The sequence below is a fragment of the Strigops habroptila genome, chromosome Z (genome assembly GCF_004027225.2).
Source record: "Strigops habroptila isolate Jane chromosome Z, bStrHab1.2.pri, whole genome shotgun sequence".
In the NCBI taxonomy this organism is placed as follows: Eukaryota; Metazoa; Chordata; class Aves; order Psittaciformes; family Psittacidae; genus Strigops; species Strigops habroptila.
Genome location: NC_044302.2, coordinates 56,029,531 through 56,047,248, shown reverse-complemented (window position 1 = coordinate 56,047,248; position 17,718 = coordinate 56,029,531). Strand labels below are relative to the sequence as shown.

The 17,718-nt window shown below is 41.2% G+C and overlaps 1 protein-coding gene across 1 annotated transcript; it reads left to right on the top strand.

Moving 5' to 3' along the window:
- Positions 1 to 13,379: 13,379 nt before the first annotated feature.
- CKS2 (CDC28 protein kinase regulatory subunit 2) lies at positions 13,380 to 16,780 on the top strand. The gene is made up of 3 exons (XM_030470303.1): positions 13,380 to 13,621; positions 15,083 to 15,210; positions 16,372 to 16,780. The coding sequence occupies exons 1-3, from the start codon at positions 13,563 to 13,565 to the stop codon at positions 16,422 to 16,424; spliced, it is 240 nt and encodes a 79-aa protein (XP_030326163.1). The 5' UTR covers positions 13,380 to 13,562; the 3' UTR covers positions 16,425 to 16,780.
- Positions 16,781 to 17,718: the final 938 nt, after the last annotated feature.

The following is a 17,718-nucleotide window of genomic DNA, read 5'->3' as shown; positions in this document are numbered from 1 at the left end:
GTGGTTGCATGTATGATTGCTCTAGAGCAGTCCTGACTGAATGACTAAAGGGAATTTGAACTCCTCTGCCCCCTGATTTTTGAGCTGCAAGAAGAGGCATCCTCCGTAATGCCAACTTATAAATGCGGCAGATTGAGATCCAACAATTGAACGGTACGGCACAATCAGTCACAGCTACAGATCTCACTCAGAGTGCCATAAATATGACATCCAACCATCTCAAAAAACTGTGATCATGCTTACCAGATGCTAACAACATCCATTTCATTTAGTTTTGCCTTCTGCATGGTGAAAATATTGTAATTTTGTAGGAATTACTGTCAAACTCACAGCTCTAATTACATTCTGCCATTTAAAAGTGCTTGTCTATGCATTTAATGCTTCCAAAGATGTCACCCTGAATACTGAAATTCACTGTTCATTCACAGAAGAGATACAGTATTAACAGCCAATGCAACAGAACCATAATGTAAGACAAATCACCATGGAAAGTAAGGTTCAAGCTATAGTTTTTCGAAGTTAAAATCTGTGGCAGGCTTACATAGTTACATTTGTAGTTTTGCAAAATACTTGGTTTCCTCCTTTTAATCTGCTTCATGCAGCAGGAAGAATTCTGATGGAGCCAAAATACATGCTGAAAAACTGCTGATTTTAGACTGAGCTTCAGACTCTCCCCTGATGTTTTATTTTTGTCATCATAAAAGTGAAGCAAACAAAAGGATAAAAATGATTTGGTCCTCTTACTGTATAACTTCTCCAGTTGTTCTTTGAAGTGCCAGAGTAGAGTATGTTCAGCACTAGGTTTCTGGACTGTACAATATATGTTGCAATATATATACTGTAATCTAAGGGGAAAAAAAAAACCATCTTGAACAAGAACATCCTTATCCTGTGACAGGTTGAAACTGAAGCATACAAAGCATTCCATACTGTTAAAGCAGTATGTCTTCAACAAGCATAGCTGTAGTTATAAAAGCTCAATCATATGACTGACTATATTAAAAAAAGCAACCTATTTAAATATATTGAAAGCCTCACTATCTAGCTCATCTCCTGGAAACACCACAAACCCCACAATTGATAAGGCGTTCTGAAACAGGGCAAAGTGATGTTTTTTGGTAATCATGAGGAATATATGCTTTGGAAAATTGGGGTAAACAGTGGATTTCTTTAAGCATCTCTATCAGTCTCCAATGGATTGGTGAGGAGTCTTGCTACTACTTAATATCCTTTGGGAAGATCTTTTCCCTCTCACACCCCACCCAAGTCAATGCATGACTGCATTGGCAAACTAACTCTATGAAAATCTTAAATCACCACACTCCTGATTCCCACATCCAGTCCAACAGCTCTATTCTAATTTTACCTTTTGAGAAAGTACAATATTAAACATCCCGAGAGTCGACTTTTTTTCACTCTTTCAAATATTAGGGTGAGGGCTCAAATAAGAGGATACAGCATCAAATTAAGTAAAGGCTGTCATTAGTTGTTACTAATTTATAGTAATTTACTTTGGTTATGTACAGATCATATAAATGAGAGCACATGTTCAACTAACAGATGACACATTACAGGACTGTTTGCTTTAATTTTTCATTAACCATATGGAGCATTTTTTTTTATAGCAAGTTTATTTTAGTATTATTCTGTTCCAAAATTCTTCACTCAAATCTTTTTTTCCCCTCGTGGCTCCATCTGCTGATTGGGAAATTGTTACAAGGTTCCATGGTAACGCTTGCTATGCTACAAGACATACTGAAGAAAGTTTTCAGACTCCTCAGGCATCACTAAGCCTACAAAAATTCACAATAATGTTGGAGAAAGACTCCAGAGATACTATTTTAGGAGATTTCATAGATTTATTATTTATATATATTTTACATTTAAAAAAATAATACACAGGTAGTGGGAAAAGTGTCTGTCCCTAATGAAAGGTAATTTTCTATTTTACAGATGCAACACATTGTGGTGTTTAAAACACACTTGAGTGTTCTCAAAGCATGACCCGGCAATTTTGAAGTCTAAACTTCACTGCTCAGCATGCAACCGCTGATATATATGATGAATGTCATTAAAAGATAACTAATACACATAAGAATTAGCTTTGAGGGACAACAGGTTAATCTCTTCTCCAGTCAGTAGAAGATTCTTTTACAGGAAAATTCAGAGCATGTATTAATTTTATCTTTATGAAAGTCCATCAGTCACCATAGATAGATACACTACCTATAAAGCTATTCTAAGCTTAAACTGCTTTTGTGCGCTCAAAATCAAACTAGCCCTAGCTTCACTGAGGGCTCCCCTGCAGCAGCACAAACATTAACTGATAGAAACCAGAAGAAAAGAGAGCATGATCAAGCCAGAGCATTCATCCCATGTGCAGCCTTCTATCTCACAAGAAAAAAACACACATCTACATCCATGCTGTGCTCAAGTAGTTCTGCCAACTGGAACCCATAGAGAATGAACTCCATCTCCTGCTTTCAGGCTGGATAACAAGTCTGACTTTACCCTTTACTATTTAATCTTTTTTTCTGTTGCAAACCCACCCCACATATAATAGCAATAACGGTTCAGTGTCACCTGAATTTTTCCATAGGATGTGGAGTCAGATATGTTTTGCCACTATGCATACATACAAAATGGGAGACCTGACCATGCAAGGTCTTTGAAATCCATTTCTTCTGACATGAAATTAAATGTTTTCTATCTGTCAAGACCCAAACTCCAAGTAGAACAGAGTCTACCCAGAGCATATGATTTCTGTAAGCAGTTTTGTAACACTGAACCAAAAGAAACTGTGACTCAATCTCATGCAACAATTAGTTTACTTGGTACCTGGAAATACATCCTCCTTACTCAGAGTTTTGTTTCCGGTACGTTCTCAAAACAGATTTTTAAATCAAAAATCCAAGTACATTCTCAAAGTTTAATGCATTTTATGGCTTTTTTAAACACTACAGTTCCAAATTTATAACTTTACCATACGGCAGTTGCAAATCAAGAGTGGTATATTTATCTCAGTTCTTTCTAAAGACAGCTGTAGGATTTGATACTAAAGTTATACTCTATTGGAAAGCTCTATTGGAGAAACCTAGTAATGGTCTTAACATAGAACATTGTGACACACAAGTTATCTAAGGAGGAGGTTGAAAGATGAAGCTCTAACCCAGTTTGGATGAGCACGGCAACTTTGTCTCGCAGTAAAGACATGGCTTCAAGCCTTTTCCACAGGCCACCGTTGTTTCCCAAGAACTAAAAGTTGTGGCACATATTGGACAGTCCTTGGTCTGTGCAGTGCAGGGATGGAGAGCTCAGGATGTATTCTGGCAGGCACCTCCCACATGCATAGATATATGTACAGTGCCATAGTAGAGATTCAGTTAAAAATGTGAACTAAGCTTACACATCCTCCTCTCCTACCGCACTGCAGTGGTTACATTATCAAATACCCTATTACCAAATACCCTATATGTAAGGAAATCAATTAACAGTATTCTCTCCTTGCAAAGAATTAAGCCAGCATTTTTCATACCCTTTACTCTTTCACCTAAGATTAAAATCAGCATGGCCAGCAGTAAATTTAGGGAATTTCACCATAAAAAAAATTAAGAGACAATTCATGAAGACTCAGTAGCAGCAGTATTTTGAGATACAGTGCATCATACAACATCTGGTCTAAGGCTGAGTACAGGGAAAGTCACACTGACTCCAGTTCTGTCTTGTACATCAGGTGGGATGTGGGGGACCAGTGAGTCAGGAGTGGCAGTGCCGTGCGGCAGAGGCAAGCAATTCCAGCACCACAGAAGGAAGGGTGAGTTGGAAAAAGGGTTTGTTGTAGAGGGGAAACTGAAATCCTGCTAGCTCTCTGTGTAAGGTGGCACATAGTATTGATGGGGTTCGAATTTACAGTAAAAGTCAAAAAAGCAGGTATTACAGACATGAAAGTTTTAAGATACAGCTGAAAAATTTTAGTGTCAGGAAAAGCAAGGACCATCAGCTCCCTAAATAAAAAGGGCACTGGGAGCCCAGTGTGACAGCATAGCTAGAAGCTCAAAGGGCCCCTGGCCGGGCACAGACATGCCTGTGACACAGCAGGGACTGCAGCTTGGTCCAGACCCAACTGCAAGCAGCTCCTGCATGCCGGGTCGGCATGCCTGGCATGGCCTCCCCACAGTGCTGCCTGGGAACTATGGGGGAAGGACCACCCTCGGCTGCGGTCGGTGCTGGCCCTGGTCCCCGCAGCCAGCTCCAGCGGGGGAGCATGCTCCCAGAGCACTTATCCTGAGCTGCAAGTACCAGAACATACAACAATAAGAGAATGTAACAGCATCTGCTGTCAGTCCACATTTCAAACCTCTGATGCAAACATTATGCCCCAAAATAAAAGTTAAAAAAAAAGAAATTTTTTTCCAAAAAGGTAGCCCCAAGACCTAATACTGAGCCTGCGTGCCTGTCTTGTAGTGATGACAGGTTACCGTGGGAGGAATAGCAAGATGCAGGCCATCAGAAGCTTAAAGTTTGGTGTGTTCCAGCATAAGAAAAAGCTCATAATATTTATCTAATTTTCAACAGTGGAATAAAAAGTATCTGGTAATTATTATGAAACAGAACATTTGCTAATATTCTACAATTCACTTACTCCCTAGTCCAAAATCTGTTTAGATAACCAAAGACTTTTCACTGTTTTCAGTGGACCCTCAATCAAGTCCATAAGAATGGTTAACAGGTAGGAAGGGAAAATCCCATTTTCAGCACATCTGCAAGCTGGCAAAACAGGACCTGGCTCAGTATCCATGACAACACTGCTGATGTGCTGCTAAAAAAAAAGGAGAGGTATTAAGTTTTAATACCTGTAAAAACAACTGAATCAGTTTGCCTATGCTTCTTCTCTATTTGCTGAACTTTTAATTTTTTTTAAAGGTAAGTCTGTATATACACATTTGTAATGATTCAAGATTCAAGCATGACAAAGCAACACTTAGATCAAGGATATTCTTAAGATAACTGAAAAAAGTCAAGTTCTATGTTCTAACTGGAATAGTTTGGGGTAGAGGCAATCCCTTCCATTAGATAAAGGGATACAGCTGGAAAAGATAAGGTTTGAAATGAAGCATATTTCCAACATACACCAGTTTCAGAAGTGAAGCCATCTGAAGTTCTTTTTTGCATCAGATTTGCAACATGGTCCCATGAACAGCAAGAGTGGGGCAATGCAGAGGTGTGTCTGATAAATGTTTTTAGTCCGGGTGGTAGGAAGGATGGACTCTGACAAAATTTATTTCCACATAGAATCTTCTTCCCGTCTATGTGGTAACTCTTAAATTTTTTTCTGTATAGATACTGCATGGTAATGTATAATGGAGAAATTAATTGATTAATATTTTTCTTTAGATGAATGATTAGAAAACAAATTGTCAGGATGATGTGGGTTAAGCACTAAGAAACTAAAAATATGTATACTTCATTGTGAATGATAAAAGAGGTTTACCTGCCAAGACAAATTCAAAGTGTATCCCTTGCAACAGGGGATGACTGTTCCGGTATCTAAAATGAAGAAAGAAGGGAGTCACCAGAACACTGAAAGCTGAGACATATAAGCAGGGATAAAAAAAGAATTAGCTTGCAAAATTCAAAATCATGGAAAAGAACTCAAATGGCTATTCACTGCAAGGGAAATATTTGGAAATAAGCAGAACTGAAAATGACCACTGCGGAACAACAAATCAAATGAGTTTCCATGAAGTACAGCAACAGGTTTAATGCAGTTCTAGGATAATTCACACTCACAGGAACAGAAAGAATGACTGGCAAAATCATGCCAGGAACAGTGTCTTTTGTTCAGCACATGTTTATCCTACAGAACAGTGGTAAATAGTGCTGTAAACTCAAGCAAAATTGCAGTACTGAATATAAACCATCTAGCTATCTAGCTGCATTTATTTTATCAGGAATAGGATGATAACTTACATAGCCAAGCAAGATTATAGATAAAAAAATAAAAAATAAAAAATAAAAAAAAAAAAAAAAAAAGGAAAAAAGGCTGAGAAAAATACAAAACTATTAGAATATGTCAGCAGAATTCATTGTTGCCGAAGTTTTTGAAAACTAAGTTCTGTTTAGCTGCAATGAAAGAGACTTGATGCAGAATGCTAGAAGAAACTGACATCAATTAAATGTGTGGTGTTTGATCCCAGCTCTACAAAGCTGCCCAAAAAGGCCACAGCTCTGGGCCTGACACATTGCTGAGGCTTTGCTGTCACTTGCAGAAAAGAGGAGGAAGGGAAAAATCTGCCAAATGTGTGGGTGGCTCCTCAAAATGGGGAAACACTGCTGCCTGGCAGGATGACTTTTTAGATTTTTATGGTAAGGGGGTGAGAACTCTGGTCCTTTATGTTTATTCCATGACATTTAGATCCTCCTATCTTCCAAACCTTTGTAAATTTTCCCACTCCATGACACAAGTATTTATCAGAAGAGTGTTACTCTTTGAGAAGAAATGTAAGTGCTCTCTTCCCATTATCTGCAAACATTCTGTTAACGTCCAGTCTTCTTCAAATGATTAGCACACCAGTTAGTACAATCTCAGCCAAAAACTGCCAACTACTGGCTTTCAAAGACCAGCTTGTCATTTAACATGAAATCAGCGAGCCCTCCAGTGGCTATTTTAAACCTTACATTGTTACGATACCCTAAGAGAAACTATTTACATGTATGTGGTTTGTTAGGTTCCATTCAATTTAATTTGAATTCAGTCATCTACTACATTAAACATCATTTTGTAGCAACCTATTTAAAGGCTTTATAATACATGCAAATAGATGTGTTTTCAATTTATGTACATTTGTTTTCACTCCTGTGTATGCACACAATTTACAAGTGATTCATTTTAAACATTTGAGTAACATCACAGAAATCAGTGAGGAACGTTTACATAAGCGGAGGGAAGGAGAACGAAAAAGAGCCTATGCATTGGACTCAAATTCAAAATCCTATCCTATAATCCCATAGTATAGAAATCCTGTCTCTGAAACTACAAACATTTGGGACAATTAATAAATCATTCACATGCTCTTACAATACAAAGCGCAGCATGCAGCAGATTTAACATAAACCAAATATGCTTGTTTCACAGAGTAGTTCTCATGAAAGAACTTCTTCAGCCATGGAACTCCTTCCACGAAGATACTGTGGAGACAGGATGTTTGGTCCAAAGATGACTGGAAAACTTACGAAACAAAAATCCACCTGGGCCTGTTATTTGCACAGAAATTCCCGGTCGGTAATTCCTAGAGTCTAGAGTAATCTGGTAATATATCATGATATACTTCTCTGACTCTTTACACTCTTTGATTACAGAAGGCATCCATTATAGAAAGCTGCAGAGTGATGTTTGCCTAAGAGGACCTTTTGTCAGGTTTAGCACTTACATTTTTAAGTTTAAATAAAATCTTTATTCGAACTATTTAACCACTGTGTCAAAAAAATCCAGTAATTTAAGATTCCACTACAGATATTTGGCCACTGGTCCACTTTGAATACTGACATGTTGCACAGCCTACAGGAAAAATTTGAGGAGGACTCTGCCTTATTTGGCAGCATCTTCTTAGGCTTGATTCTCCAGTCATTATAAAGTATCATCCTGAATTTGTTATATGAGCATCAGTTGCTATGGAAATCATCATCTGCTAAATTAGCATTATTGATTCTGTTTAACATGGGAATTCTTCAGTGTGGCTCCTTTTCAGATCTAAGCTGTAATCTTTAGACAAGGTTCTGATCACTCCCTTCACAAGAAAATCCACAGAAAGAGAGCTAGAGAGAATGAAATCTCAGTGAAATGACACGGATCAACACTAGCCTCCAAGTTCCGCAAGGATCTGAATGGATCGCAAATATTTCGTATCTCTACACCCACCCTGCAAGCTGGGCTCTTCTATGACTTGGGAGTAATTTATTCAAGAATGCCTTCAAAATGCAGTTCTTGAACCAGCACAGGTACCGGAAGAAGCATACACCACAACTGGCTTTATTTCTCAAGTCAGTTTATCCTCTCTCAGACAGAAATCCTCAGTAATTCACATAGATTATTTTCAACACACCAGCTTATTTACAGACGGTTAAACCATGAAAACATAGCATCATTTTTTACTCTCTCCATGACCTACTTTTTGTGTGAACTGAAAAACAAACCAGAAATAATCTATTTTTTTTATTAACCCAGGGGAGGTTAATTAGCACACAAACAACTCCATGCTTATGAAAGCATTTTTCAAATGGAGTAAGGTAATAAATACAAATTTAAGTATCTAAACTGAGGTAAACTGATTTTGAAGATCAAATCTGCAAAGACAAATATTATTAATATTATGCATATGAGTAGCCTGACTAAGTCTGTAGGATCAGTGCTTTGACAATTATTCACGTTGTTAAATGCTAGCCAAATATCACACAAAGCCAGAAATAAAATCACAGTCAAATAAAGTTACTTTACTGAATATCAGAACTAAGTGAGACTGATTATCTACTGACTCATGGCTTGTGAATGATTGTGTTTACTGTCTCAGAAGGCATGTGCACCAAAGGCTGAAGTGTATTTACCACTGAGGCATTTATATAAAGTCTCCTTTCCAATCTAGATTCTTTGGTGTCTAGTAAAATGTGAGTTTACCTGTAACATTGTCCTCCATTAGAATGCTTCTGCTTTATCTGGCCACCTGTTGTCATGAAACTTGCAACAGTAATATTTACCAACATTTCTGTTAAGTTTGACCAAACCTGCCAACAGGTTCAAAAGCTAATTGAGGATCAAAAACCGACAGAAAGTACAATTGTTTGAGCCTTGCTTCCATAGGAAACATTAAAAACATAAAAGCACAGATAACGGTTCATCAATATATGTTGTGAATGTGATTCACACTCAAATTATTCACACATTATTAACTGTGTCTATGATTATGACTCATAAAGACAGTACAAAAGGTTCCTTGACTGTGATCTTGCTGTTCTATTCAGGAACATACATTCAAGTATCCGACATTAGTGTTCTATAAGGACGTGTTTGAAAACAGAACCACTGCATAAGTACATGTAACTTAAATTTTTCACGTATCTCACAGAACTGAACAGAAAAAGCAGTAGACAATTATAATCAAGAAACGCTATGCACACCACAGATGGGAAACTTTTCATCTTCCCCTTCTGACAAAAAGCACAGAAAATATTTTATCCACCATAACTTACATCCTGAATTCTGTATGTGCAATAGTAAGGCGCACACAGGCCTTTCATTATAACACATTTTTCTTTATCATAGCCCACATAACTCTGCAGATGACCTTGGTTACAAGCAACAGGTTACACAATGAATTTAAATCTGCTCCTCTCTCTCTATATACAAAATCGTTCAAAAACCCCATGTTAAAAATCATGCTGACCATCTTTAGTCCTGAAGAGGCTCTCTACTGACACACTGCTCTCACATAGAATACAGATTACTGCCGCTCAAAATTATATGTGCCTGCTTAACACCTACGGAAGACAGAGAAGCTCAAGAATATTCTCTTCATGCTTTTGCCATTTTTATGTTGTGCTTAGCAGCAAGACCTAACTGGACAGGGCTTTGAGCAGGACCATTCTTTCCAGTTGAGCAGCTCATGCGTTTCTCCTAACAGACCTATGCCCCTGAGGCCATGCAGAACCCTCTTCAGTCTGTAATATGGCAAATTTCTTTGACATATACTTTCATAGAATCATAGAATCACAAAAATTCAACCCAAGGGACCTTCAAAGGTCACCTAGTCCAACCCGCTTGCAATGAGCAGGGAATACATGCCTTCAACATGCTGAAGCATGAGTGTATGGTAAAAGGTAATCAGCAGCTTTTCTCTTTAATGAATGTATTTGTGGTTTGATTCACTTCTGACCTGGTTCAGACACTTCAGAGCCAGGATCTGGATCCACCACCTAATGATCCTAATTCCAGAACCTAACTTCTTTGAATATGAAAATGTATTACAAGTCAAATTAAAAGGTCATTCTTGAGCACTGGGGGAAAAAAAAAAAAAAAAAATTACTTCTACAGTTCAGTGCTGGCAAAAGTTCCAATGGGAAGACATAACTGACTCAACCACAGAAAGCAGGCCTCAAGGAAATTCCTGATTAGAGACAGAACCTGTTGGACCTAAAATATTCTTGCAGAATGCTTTTTATTTTTCTAAAATGTTTTAGATAATTAAATGAGGTACTGGTAGGAAATGCTTCCTAAGGTCTTGTCACGATTTAAACCCAGGTGGTAACTCAGAACCACGCAGCCACTAACCCACCCCTGATGTTCCTCCCCCAGGTGGGATGTGGAGGAGAATCAAAAGAATGTAAAACCCACAGGCTGAGACAAGAACAGTTTAATAAGTAAAGTACAATATAAAACTACTGCTGCTACTACTACTGCTAATAATAATAATAATGATAAGGGAAATAACAAGGGGAGAGAATATAAAAGGGAAAATTAACAAAAACAAAACACCTACAATGAACACAAGTGACGCACAATACAATTGCTCACCACCTGCTGACCGAGCAGTGATCTGGGCCTTCCGGGTAACTCCTCCCAGTTTATATACTGGGCATGATGTGCTGTGGTATGGAATACCCCTTTGGCTAGTTTGGGTCAGGTGTCTTGCCTCTGCTTCCTCCTGGCTTCTTGTGCCCCTCCTCACTGGCAAAGCATTGGATACTGAAAAGTCCTTGATCAGGGTAAGCATTACTTAGCAACAACTAAAACATCGGTGTGTTATCAGCATTGTTCTCAGACTAAAGCCAAAACACAGCACTACACCAGCTACTAGGAAGAAAATTAACCATATCCCAGCCAAAACCAGAACAGTTCTAGCCCAAAGCTGCCTTGACAAAGTTGAAGCGTTTTTGTTCTCTCCACAATGGGTACAGAACAGTTTATTCCTTTCTTTGCAGTGTGACTGTCACAGCTTTTTGTGCGTAACAATATTCTGAAGAAAACACTGAAGAGCCCTGTTTCACACAGGATCACAGTGTGGCTGAGGTTGGAAGGGACCTCAGGAGGTCATTTGGTCTGACATCCCTGCTCAGGCAGGGCCACATAGGGCTCATTGCCCAGGACCACATCTAGAAGGCTTTAGCAGATCTCCAAGGATGGAGACTCCAGCAGCTCTGGGTAACCTGTGCCAGTGCCCCATCACCTCACAGTAAAAAAGTGTTTCCTGATGTTCAGAGGGGACATCGCACGTTTCAGTTTGTGCCCACTGCGTCTGGTCCTGTCACTGGGCACCACTGGAAAGAACCTGGCTCTGTCTTCTTTACACCCTGCCTTCAAGTTTTTACACATATTGCTAAGGTCCCCCCCCCCCGAAGTGTCCCTGTACTATTTAACAAGCTTACCATCCAGCAAGCTTACTACTTTATTTCAGTAATTTTACAAATGACATCCCTAACACTAAAGTCTTCATTTTAGGAAAAAGATACCAAATTAATAGTAGAACTTCAGATTCCTGGTATTGTTGCATTATTTATCATTCACCAGTTTAAGTCTTGTTAGGGAAAAGAACTTGTGAGAAAAGAAGTTGAAATGGCACTCCAGGACTAAGTAAGATCTTATAACCCTGGATTACTAAAGCTAGTATGTTAGTTTTGTTAGCTTTATGTCCAGGTTTTGGAGTCCTGTGAATTGCCTGACAAACACAGCTATTCAATCCAGACGATCAAGTATTTTGAAAACAATCTGATGGATCACAAGGAAAACTGGATAACTATCTGCCTAACCCGCCTTCTAATCATCTTCAAAATTATGATTTGATAAATACAAGTATTTGCAATAGAAGGAAAAGTTGCCTTAAAGGGAGTCCAGGCTTTCACTTCTTAGTGAACTCAAAAGAGGCTTATACATGGGTTTCCATAAACGTCAATTTTCTCTCATGTTCAATACATTTGAAATAAGCTAAAAGGTTATAAAGGCAGCACAGAGATGAAACATTCTCCGTCCAGCAGAACCCCTTCATCATGGTGATCTTTTTTTCCACTATTACACACTATTCCTAATAGAAATTGTTGTGTACTCTCTGCCTTAAGTATTCCAACAGCAAGCTGTGCTGCCTGAAACAAGCTAAAAACCCAAACAAACGTACTGTTTTGAATAATCCAATCAGCATCTTAGAAAACTTGCAGGTGGTTTGTACCTGTATGATTATACTGGAATTGGCATTCCTGCTGAAGATCTTTGATAATGAAGAGAATTTCACTCATTTAATTACATCGGTACAAAAATACTGAATTCATTTTGTCTGTAAATGATTATGACAACATGCAGTCCACTTAAGCAAAAACTATTATTGCCAGGTTATGACAAGCAGTCCTTTTAGCGGCTACAAGGTGTGAGGCTGGTTTAAACTTTAGCATTTAAGACATCCTGCTGCAGCACCAGTAGACCACCACCAACCAGGAAAAATGATCCCTGCCCATACGTGTTGGTGCTTGTGCCTCACATGACTTCAACTACTCTTTTCTTTGCCACCAGAAGAGTTTTCAGGCAGATGCATTACATGATCACAGGCAATACCCGTGTTCCTGGTAGCAGAAAACTAAACTAGTCTTCTTTCATCAGAAGCCCAGCAGGAAGAGATGGCAGCACGTCATAAGCAAGGGGCACAGAACCTGAAGCAGGCAACGGTGGTATCACACTGTGGCAATGTTCTGTCCGAGCTTGTCTCGCCTCACAGCGCATGTGTGAGAAACACTACTGGAGCTCAGGAAAGGGCAGACCTCAGCAGTTACGTATACAAAAAGCCTGGTGCCAAAAATAAAGTTAATACTATAGGAACTGAACTGCCTCTTACTAAATCCTTGTAAGCTGCTACTTACGTGTTACTACCACGGAAGTATTTACCATGCTATATTGCCGGGTAAGAGCGTTGTAACGTGTAACAGCGTCCACAAACAGCATACAGCTCTCAACACACCCTCCCCCACGTTTATTTTATTTGCACTCTGAGCAAGTACCAGGTTAGGTAACGCAGATGCTACGGCCGTTCAGGGCAGGAGATCAGCCGTGTTTGTGAAACAGCCGCAGCCCCGCAGCGGGACGAGCTCACAGGCCCGCCCCGGCCCGCGGGGCGCGCACCACAGGAGCGCCCAGGGCACAGCGCACAGCACACAGCACACACTCGCACCCCCGCCGCCGCGGCCGCGCCCCTCCCCCCTTCCCCGCCCCCCGGCCCCGCACACTCCAGAAACTGCTGGAACCGCCCGGCCGCGGCTGGCCAATCACCGCGCCCCTGCGCCCCGCCCCTCGCCCCATCGTCACCCCTGACGTAACTCGCCCCTGCAACTTGCGGCCATTGGTGGGAGGGCATTCGAGCCACGCGGCGGTTCTGCGGGCGTGGCGGCGCGGCACGCTATTGGTTGGCCCGGCCGCGCCAATAGGAGTTGAGCTGTTGGATTCAAACGGTAGCGGGGCGGGGAAGCAGGAGGCCAGCTCTGGGGGTGCCGTGGGGACAGCTCGCTCGCTCGCTCGCTCCGCTCTCGCCGCCGCCATGGACTCCGGTCAGATCTACTATTCCGACAAGTACTCCGACGAGCAGTACGAGTACCGGTACGAGGCTGCAGGAGGGGTCAGCAGCGGGACTTCCGCTGGGCCTTTCGAGGAGGAGGGGGCTTGAGCAGGCGCCTCTCCTGGGGCTTGTGCGACTTTCTCGGGCGTCGCGCTCCGCCGCTGGCCGCAGTGAGCGTGGCTCTGGCTGCCGTGGGGCCGGAGGGGCTTCAAGGCTACGGGGAGCAGCCGCGCCGCGCCTCTTCGTGGCGGGGTTTTGCGCAGCTTTAGAGCAGCTGTGGGAGGGGGCGGCGATGCGAGTGCCGGCCTCAGCCGGCCCTTCCCGGGCCATCCTCTGGCGAGCGGGCAACGCAGGCCCCAGCCAGAGAGCGCTGAAGGAGGGGGGGGCCGACCCCGCCGCGCCTCACCAGCGAAGCGGCTGTGGCGGAGCTGGGCTCGGGCGGCGCTGCCGGCGGTGAGCGCTCGGCTCCTGCCGACCAGAGCTGGGCAGCGACCCCCACGGAGCGCCTGGGGCGGCCACAGCCATCCGCCCCGCTCGTGGCGCTCGCGGAAGCCGCGGCGGACGAGGCCCGGCCTGCGCCGCGCCCGGTGCCGTAAGGAAGTGAAACAGGGAGAAGGGGCTGCGCAGCTGAGGGGAGCGCTTTGTGCTGTCCGAGTTCGTGCTCTGAATGTGGATGGAGCACGCGCTTTGATTAACGCGCCGGGTTCGAAGGCAGTTCGTAAGGTGACGTCAAAACACAGCACTAATAAGTGTAGATAATAAAGCCTTCCAGTCAGTGTTGTAACTGCTAGGTTTCAAAGCTATGTTACAGCACCACTCCTGGATTATAACTGGTAACAGTATAGTTCAGTCCTCTAGGCTCGCTTGAAAGCGCTACTACAAATCAAGTTTTCTTTCCTCTCTGTAGAGATACAGCTCTTACCAGCTGTCTCTTATGATCTCAAAAATGAGACTGAAAGCTTTGCTTTCTGTTAAGTGAAAAAGAAACTTGCAAATGTGGGGAGCATTTGTAAGTTACTCCTCAGCTGAGAGATGAGGTTATTAAGTGGTGTTCGTGTTCTTTCTAAACCGGCATTGTAGTCTGTGGAAAATACACTGTTGGTTACAAAATGCAAAATACAAACAAGAGTGACTTTATCAATCATTCTAAAAGTTCAAAGGCCTTATTTTTCGAATAGATGATATGATGGTCAGTTACCAGGAACACATACTTCTATACAAGTAGCATGACTTACTTTCAGTGAGCAGGTTGACTGTTTCAATACATAGTTGCATTATAGATGTAATGTGTAGTAACAAAGTGGTTTTAAAACTGGATTCTGGGACGGATGCTTCATAATCAAATTAGTGGTATTGGTTAGCACCCGAGGCTTCTCTACTGAGAACCCGGGTATTCGTAACTGCAACTTGCTTACTGTCTTTCAGTGTAGATCTGTGCAAGTTTTCTAGCGAATGCAGGCATTATTGTATATTGTATGTGTTTAATAATTAAACCTTTACAGACATGTAATGCTGCCCAGAGAACTTTCAAAACAAGTGCCAAAATCCCATCTTATGTCTGAAGAGGAGTGGAGACGACTTGGTGTTCAGCAGAGTCTTGGCTGGGTTCACTACATGATCCATGAGCCAGGTAAGCATTTCTGAGCAGAAGTAAATGAACAAAAAAGTCTGAAATATCAACTGCCTGGTGCTCAGCTGAAGTGTGTAGTGAATAATTGCTCCTGCTGTGGAATCCAGCTGGAACTCGTTCCTCTTATCTACTTGCTATTTTAGCCTTTTGTCCACAAAGGCAACATAACAGCCTTTATTTTAAACCTTCATATGTTGCTCCCAGAATTGTAAAATGCCAACCTTGTCCTGGTTGAGGACATGTAGACAAAACATGCCAGACTGGAAACTGTTCCTACCTCTGCCTATAAAAATAGGTTTCTTGTGAGCTCCTGAATAATGCCAGTATCTTGGTGACTGAACCAAATGTATGTAGCAGCATATCTTTAAAGCAAAAATCTGACATACCTACTTTTTGTACAAAAACTTAAAAGATGGTCAGGTAGACAATGTCCTGAAATGTCTGCGGTACAGTTTGGACTCTAGTTATAGAGCATACTAAAAGCCGCACTTAAACCAGTTTCTCAATTATTGGAGTGTGAAGCCCTAAAACTCTACCAGGTAGGATGAAAGCAGCCATTCAAGGTAACTTACCCGTGACAAACCTGACTAAAAAGTTACTGGTGATGGGTGAATTGCAGCAGTGTGAAGTTCCAAGAAGAAATTGGTGTAACCTTCCAGTGCTTCCCTTACCTGGGCACATTTGACATGTTAGGCTTTTTTGGAAGAGTTTACAATTAAATCAGGTTGTTAATAATGTAAAATGGCTGTATTAACTGAAGTGGCTTTTATTGATGCTTCGCTCTACAGTTTGCTAGTCTATTTGCCAAACCTTGTTACTTTAACTTAGACTAGTGTGGAGAGACAGAGTTAGTACCAATACTAACTAAAAAATAGGGTTTTTTTTTCTGTATTTTTCCAGTACTTGCTTCCTGCAAGTATCTTCAGTTTATGATAATAACAACATCTGGTATAGAACTTCCAAAAGCACCAGTCTGACTGTTGTAAGGTTACTGCAAAGTTAGTCTGCTAATACTACACATGGGGCTGTACTTGTGGGCTTCTTGATCTGTTTATTACTGACAGTGAACTTCAACTATTGTTCAAGACTTATTAAATGGAAGAAATTCCTGTAATCAAGTCTTAGGGGACAAACTGACACTGTTCAATTTTATTTCTGCAGAACCGCATATTCTCCTCTTCAGAAGGCCTCTTGCAAAAAATAAGCAGGAATGAACCACTGTCTATAAATCATCTCCTGAAATTATGTATATGAGTGTATATATGTTGGTAGTATTCCGTGAATAATTTAAAATGTACAAAATGTACCTGTGGATGAACTGTACTAATCACAGCAACAAAAGCTCAGTCGAGTGAAATTCTAAGTAGGCTGCTATGGTGTTCCAGGGATGAAATTATTACTACTAAATCTAAGTGCCTATCTGACCTTTTAGTACGTCTTGTGTCTAAATTGTCACTTGTCCTGTGTTCAGTAATGTTTACACTCAGCTTTTCTGCTGAAGCATACCATGTTCAAATCTGATGGCTTACCTTTTTGGAAATAAACTATTTCTAATGCTCTAAACCCTAAATGCCTAGAGTTTTAATTCATCAGGCAAAACAAATATTCATTGTCTAACATGTTAAGAGTACCTACTTCAGGAAAAAAAAAAAACCTAACCCAGTTAACCTGTTTTGTTACTCTGCAAGAATTATTTTGTCTTAGAGGCCAAAGTTCCTAAACCTGATTTTAATTGGGAACTGCTGGCAATCTGAAAAGAAGGCTGGCAGAGATATGTAATGCTCAGAGTGACTCTGACATGCTCAAGTTATGGGATGCTGTAGTTGATATACGTTATAGTAGTAGTATTCTGCAATGACTACTTGTCATCCTGCTTCTCTGGAGGTGTCTGGTGATAGGACAAAAGGGAATGGCTTAATGCTGCATCTGGGGATGTTCAGAAAAAGTTATTCACAGAGAGGGTGGTCAAGCATTGGAATAAGGCCCCAGGGAAGTGCTTGCAGCCTGAGCCTATTAGTGTTTTAGCTATGTTTGGACAACTCCCTTAAAGGTATGGTTTAACTCTGGGGTTGTGCTGTATGGAGTCAAGTACTGGCCTTGATCCTTGTATGTCTCTTCCAATGCAGAATGTTCAGGGATGACTTGGTATAGACTTATCTTAAGGTGTTAAATAGTACTTAATATTTCATAGAGATATTCTTATGCTGGTTTGATTTACTTTGGTATTATTGGTTTATCTTTCTGTTGCAAACTTTTTAGTTTGGGCTTTTAGCCCGCACTTCCTGTTTTGCATCCCCCTTTTTTTTTCCCCTGGGAAGGTAGCTTTGTACTCTGTGTAGGCAGTAGTGGCTTAGAAGTATTGTCAAAGTGAACTGAACGCTTTTCACCTGATGAAAGCAGCTGCTGGTTGTAAGACAGTATGAGCTCGGTTTCTGCACCATGTAAAAGCTCAGCACTAGCAAGAGTCTGGTGAGTTCCGTTTTAGGAAGCTGTGTGCCAGCAAAGTTG

Excerpts from the sequence above, each read along its gene's own strand:
- CKS2 (XM_030470303.1), top strand. The coding sequence starts at position 13,563 with ATGGACTCCGGTCAGATCTACTATTCCGACAAGTACTCCGACGAGCAG. Across the intron at positions 13,622-15,082 it reads GACGAGCAGTACGAGTACCG|ACATGTAATGCTGCCCAGAG; the intron begins GTACGAGGCTGC and ends AAACCTTTACAG. Across the intron at positions 15,211-16,371 it reads CTACATGATCCATGAGCCAG|AACCGCATATTCTCCTCTTC; the intron begins GTAAGCATTTCT and ends TTATTTCTGCAG.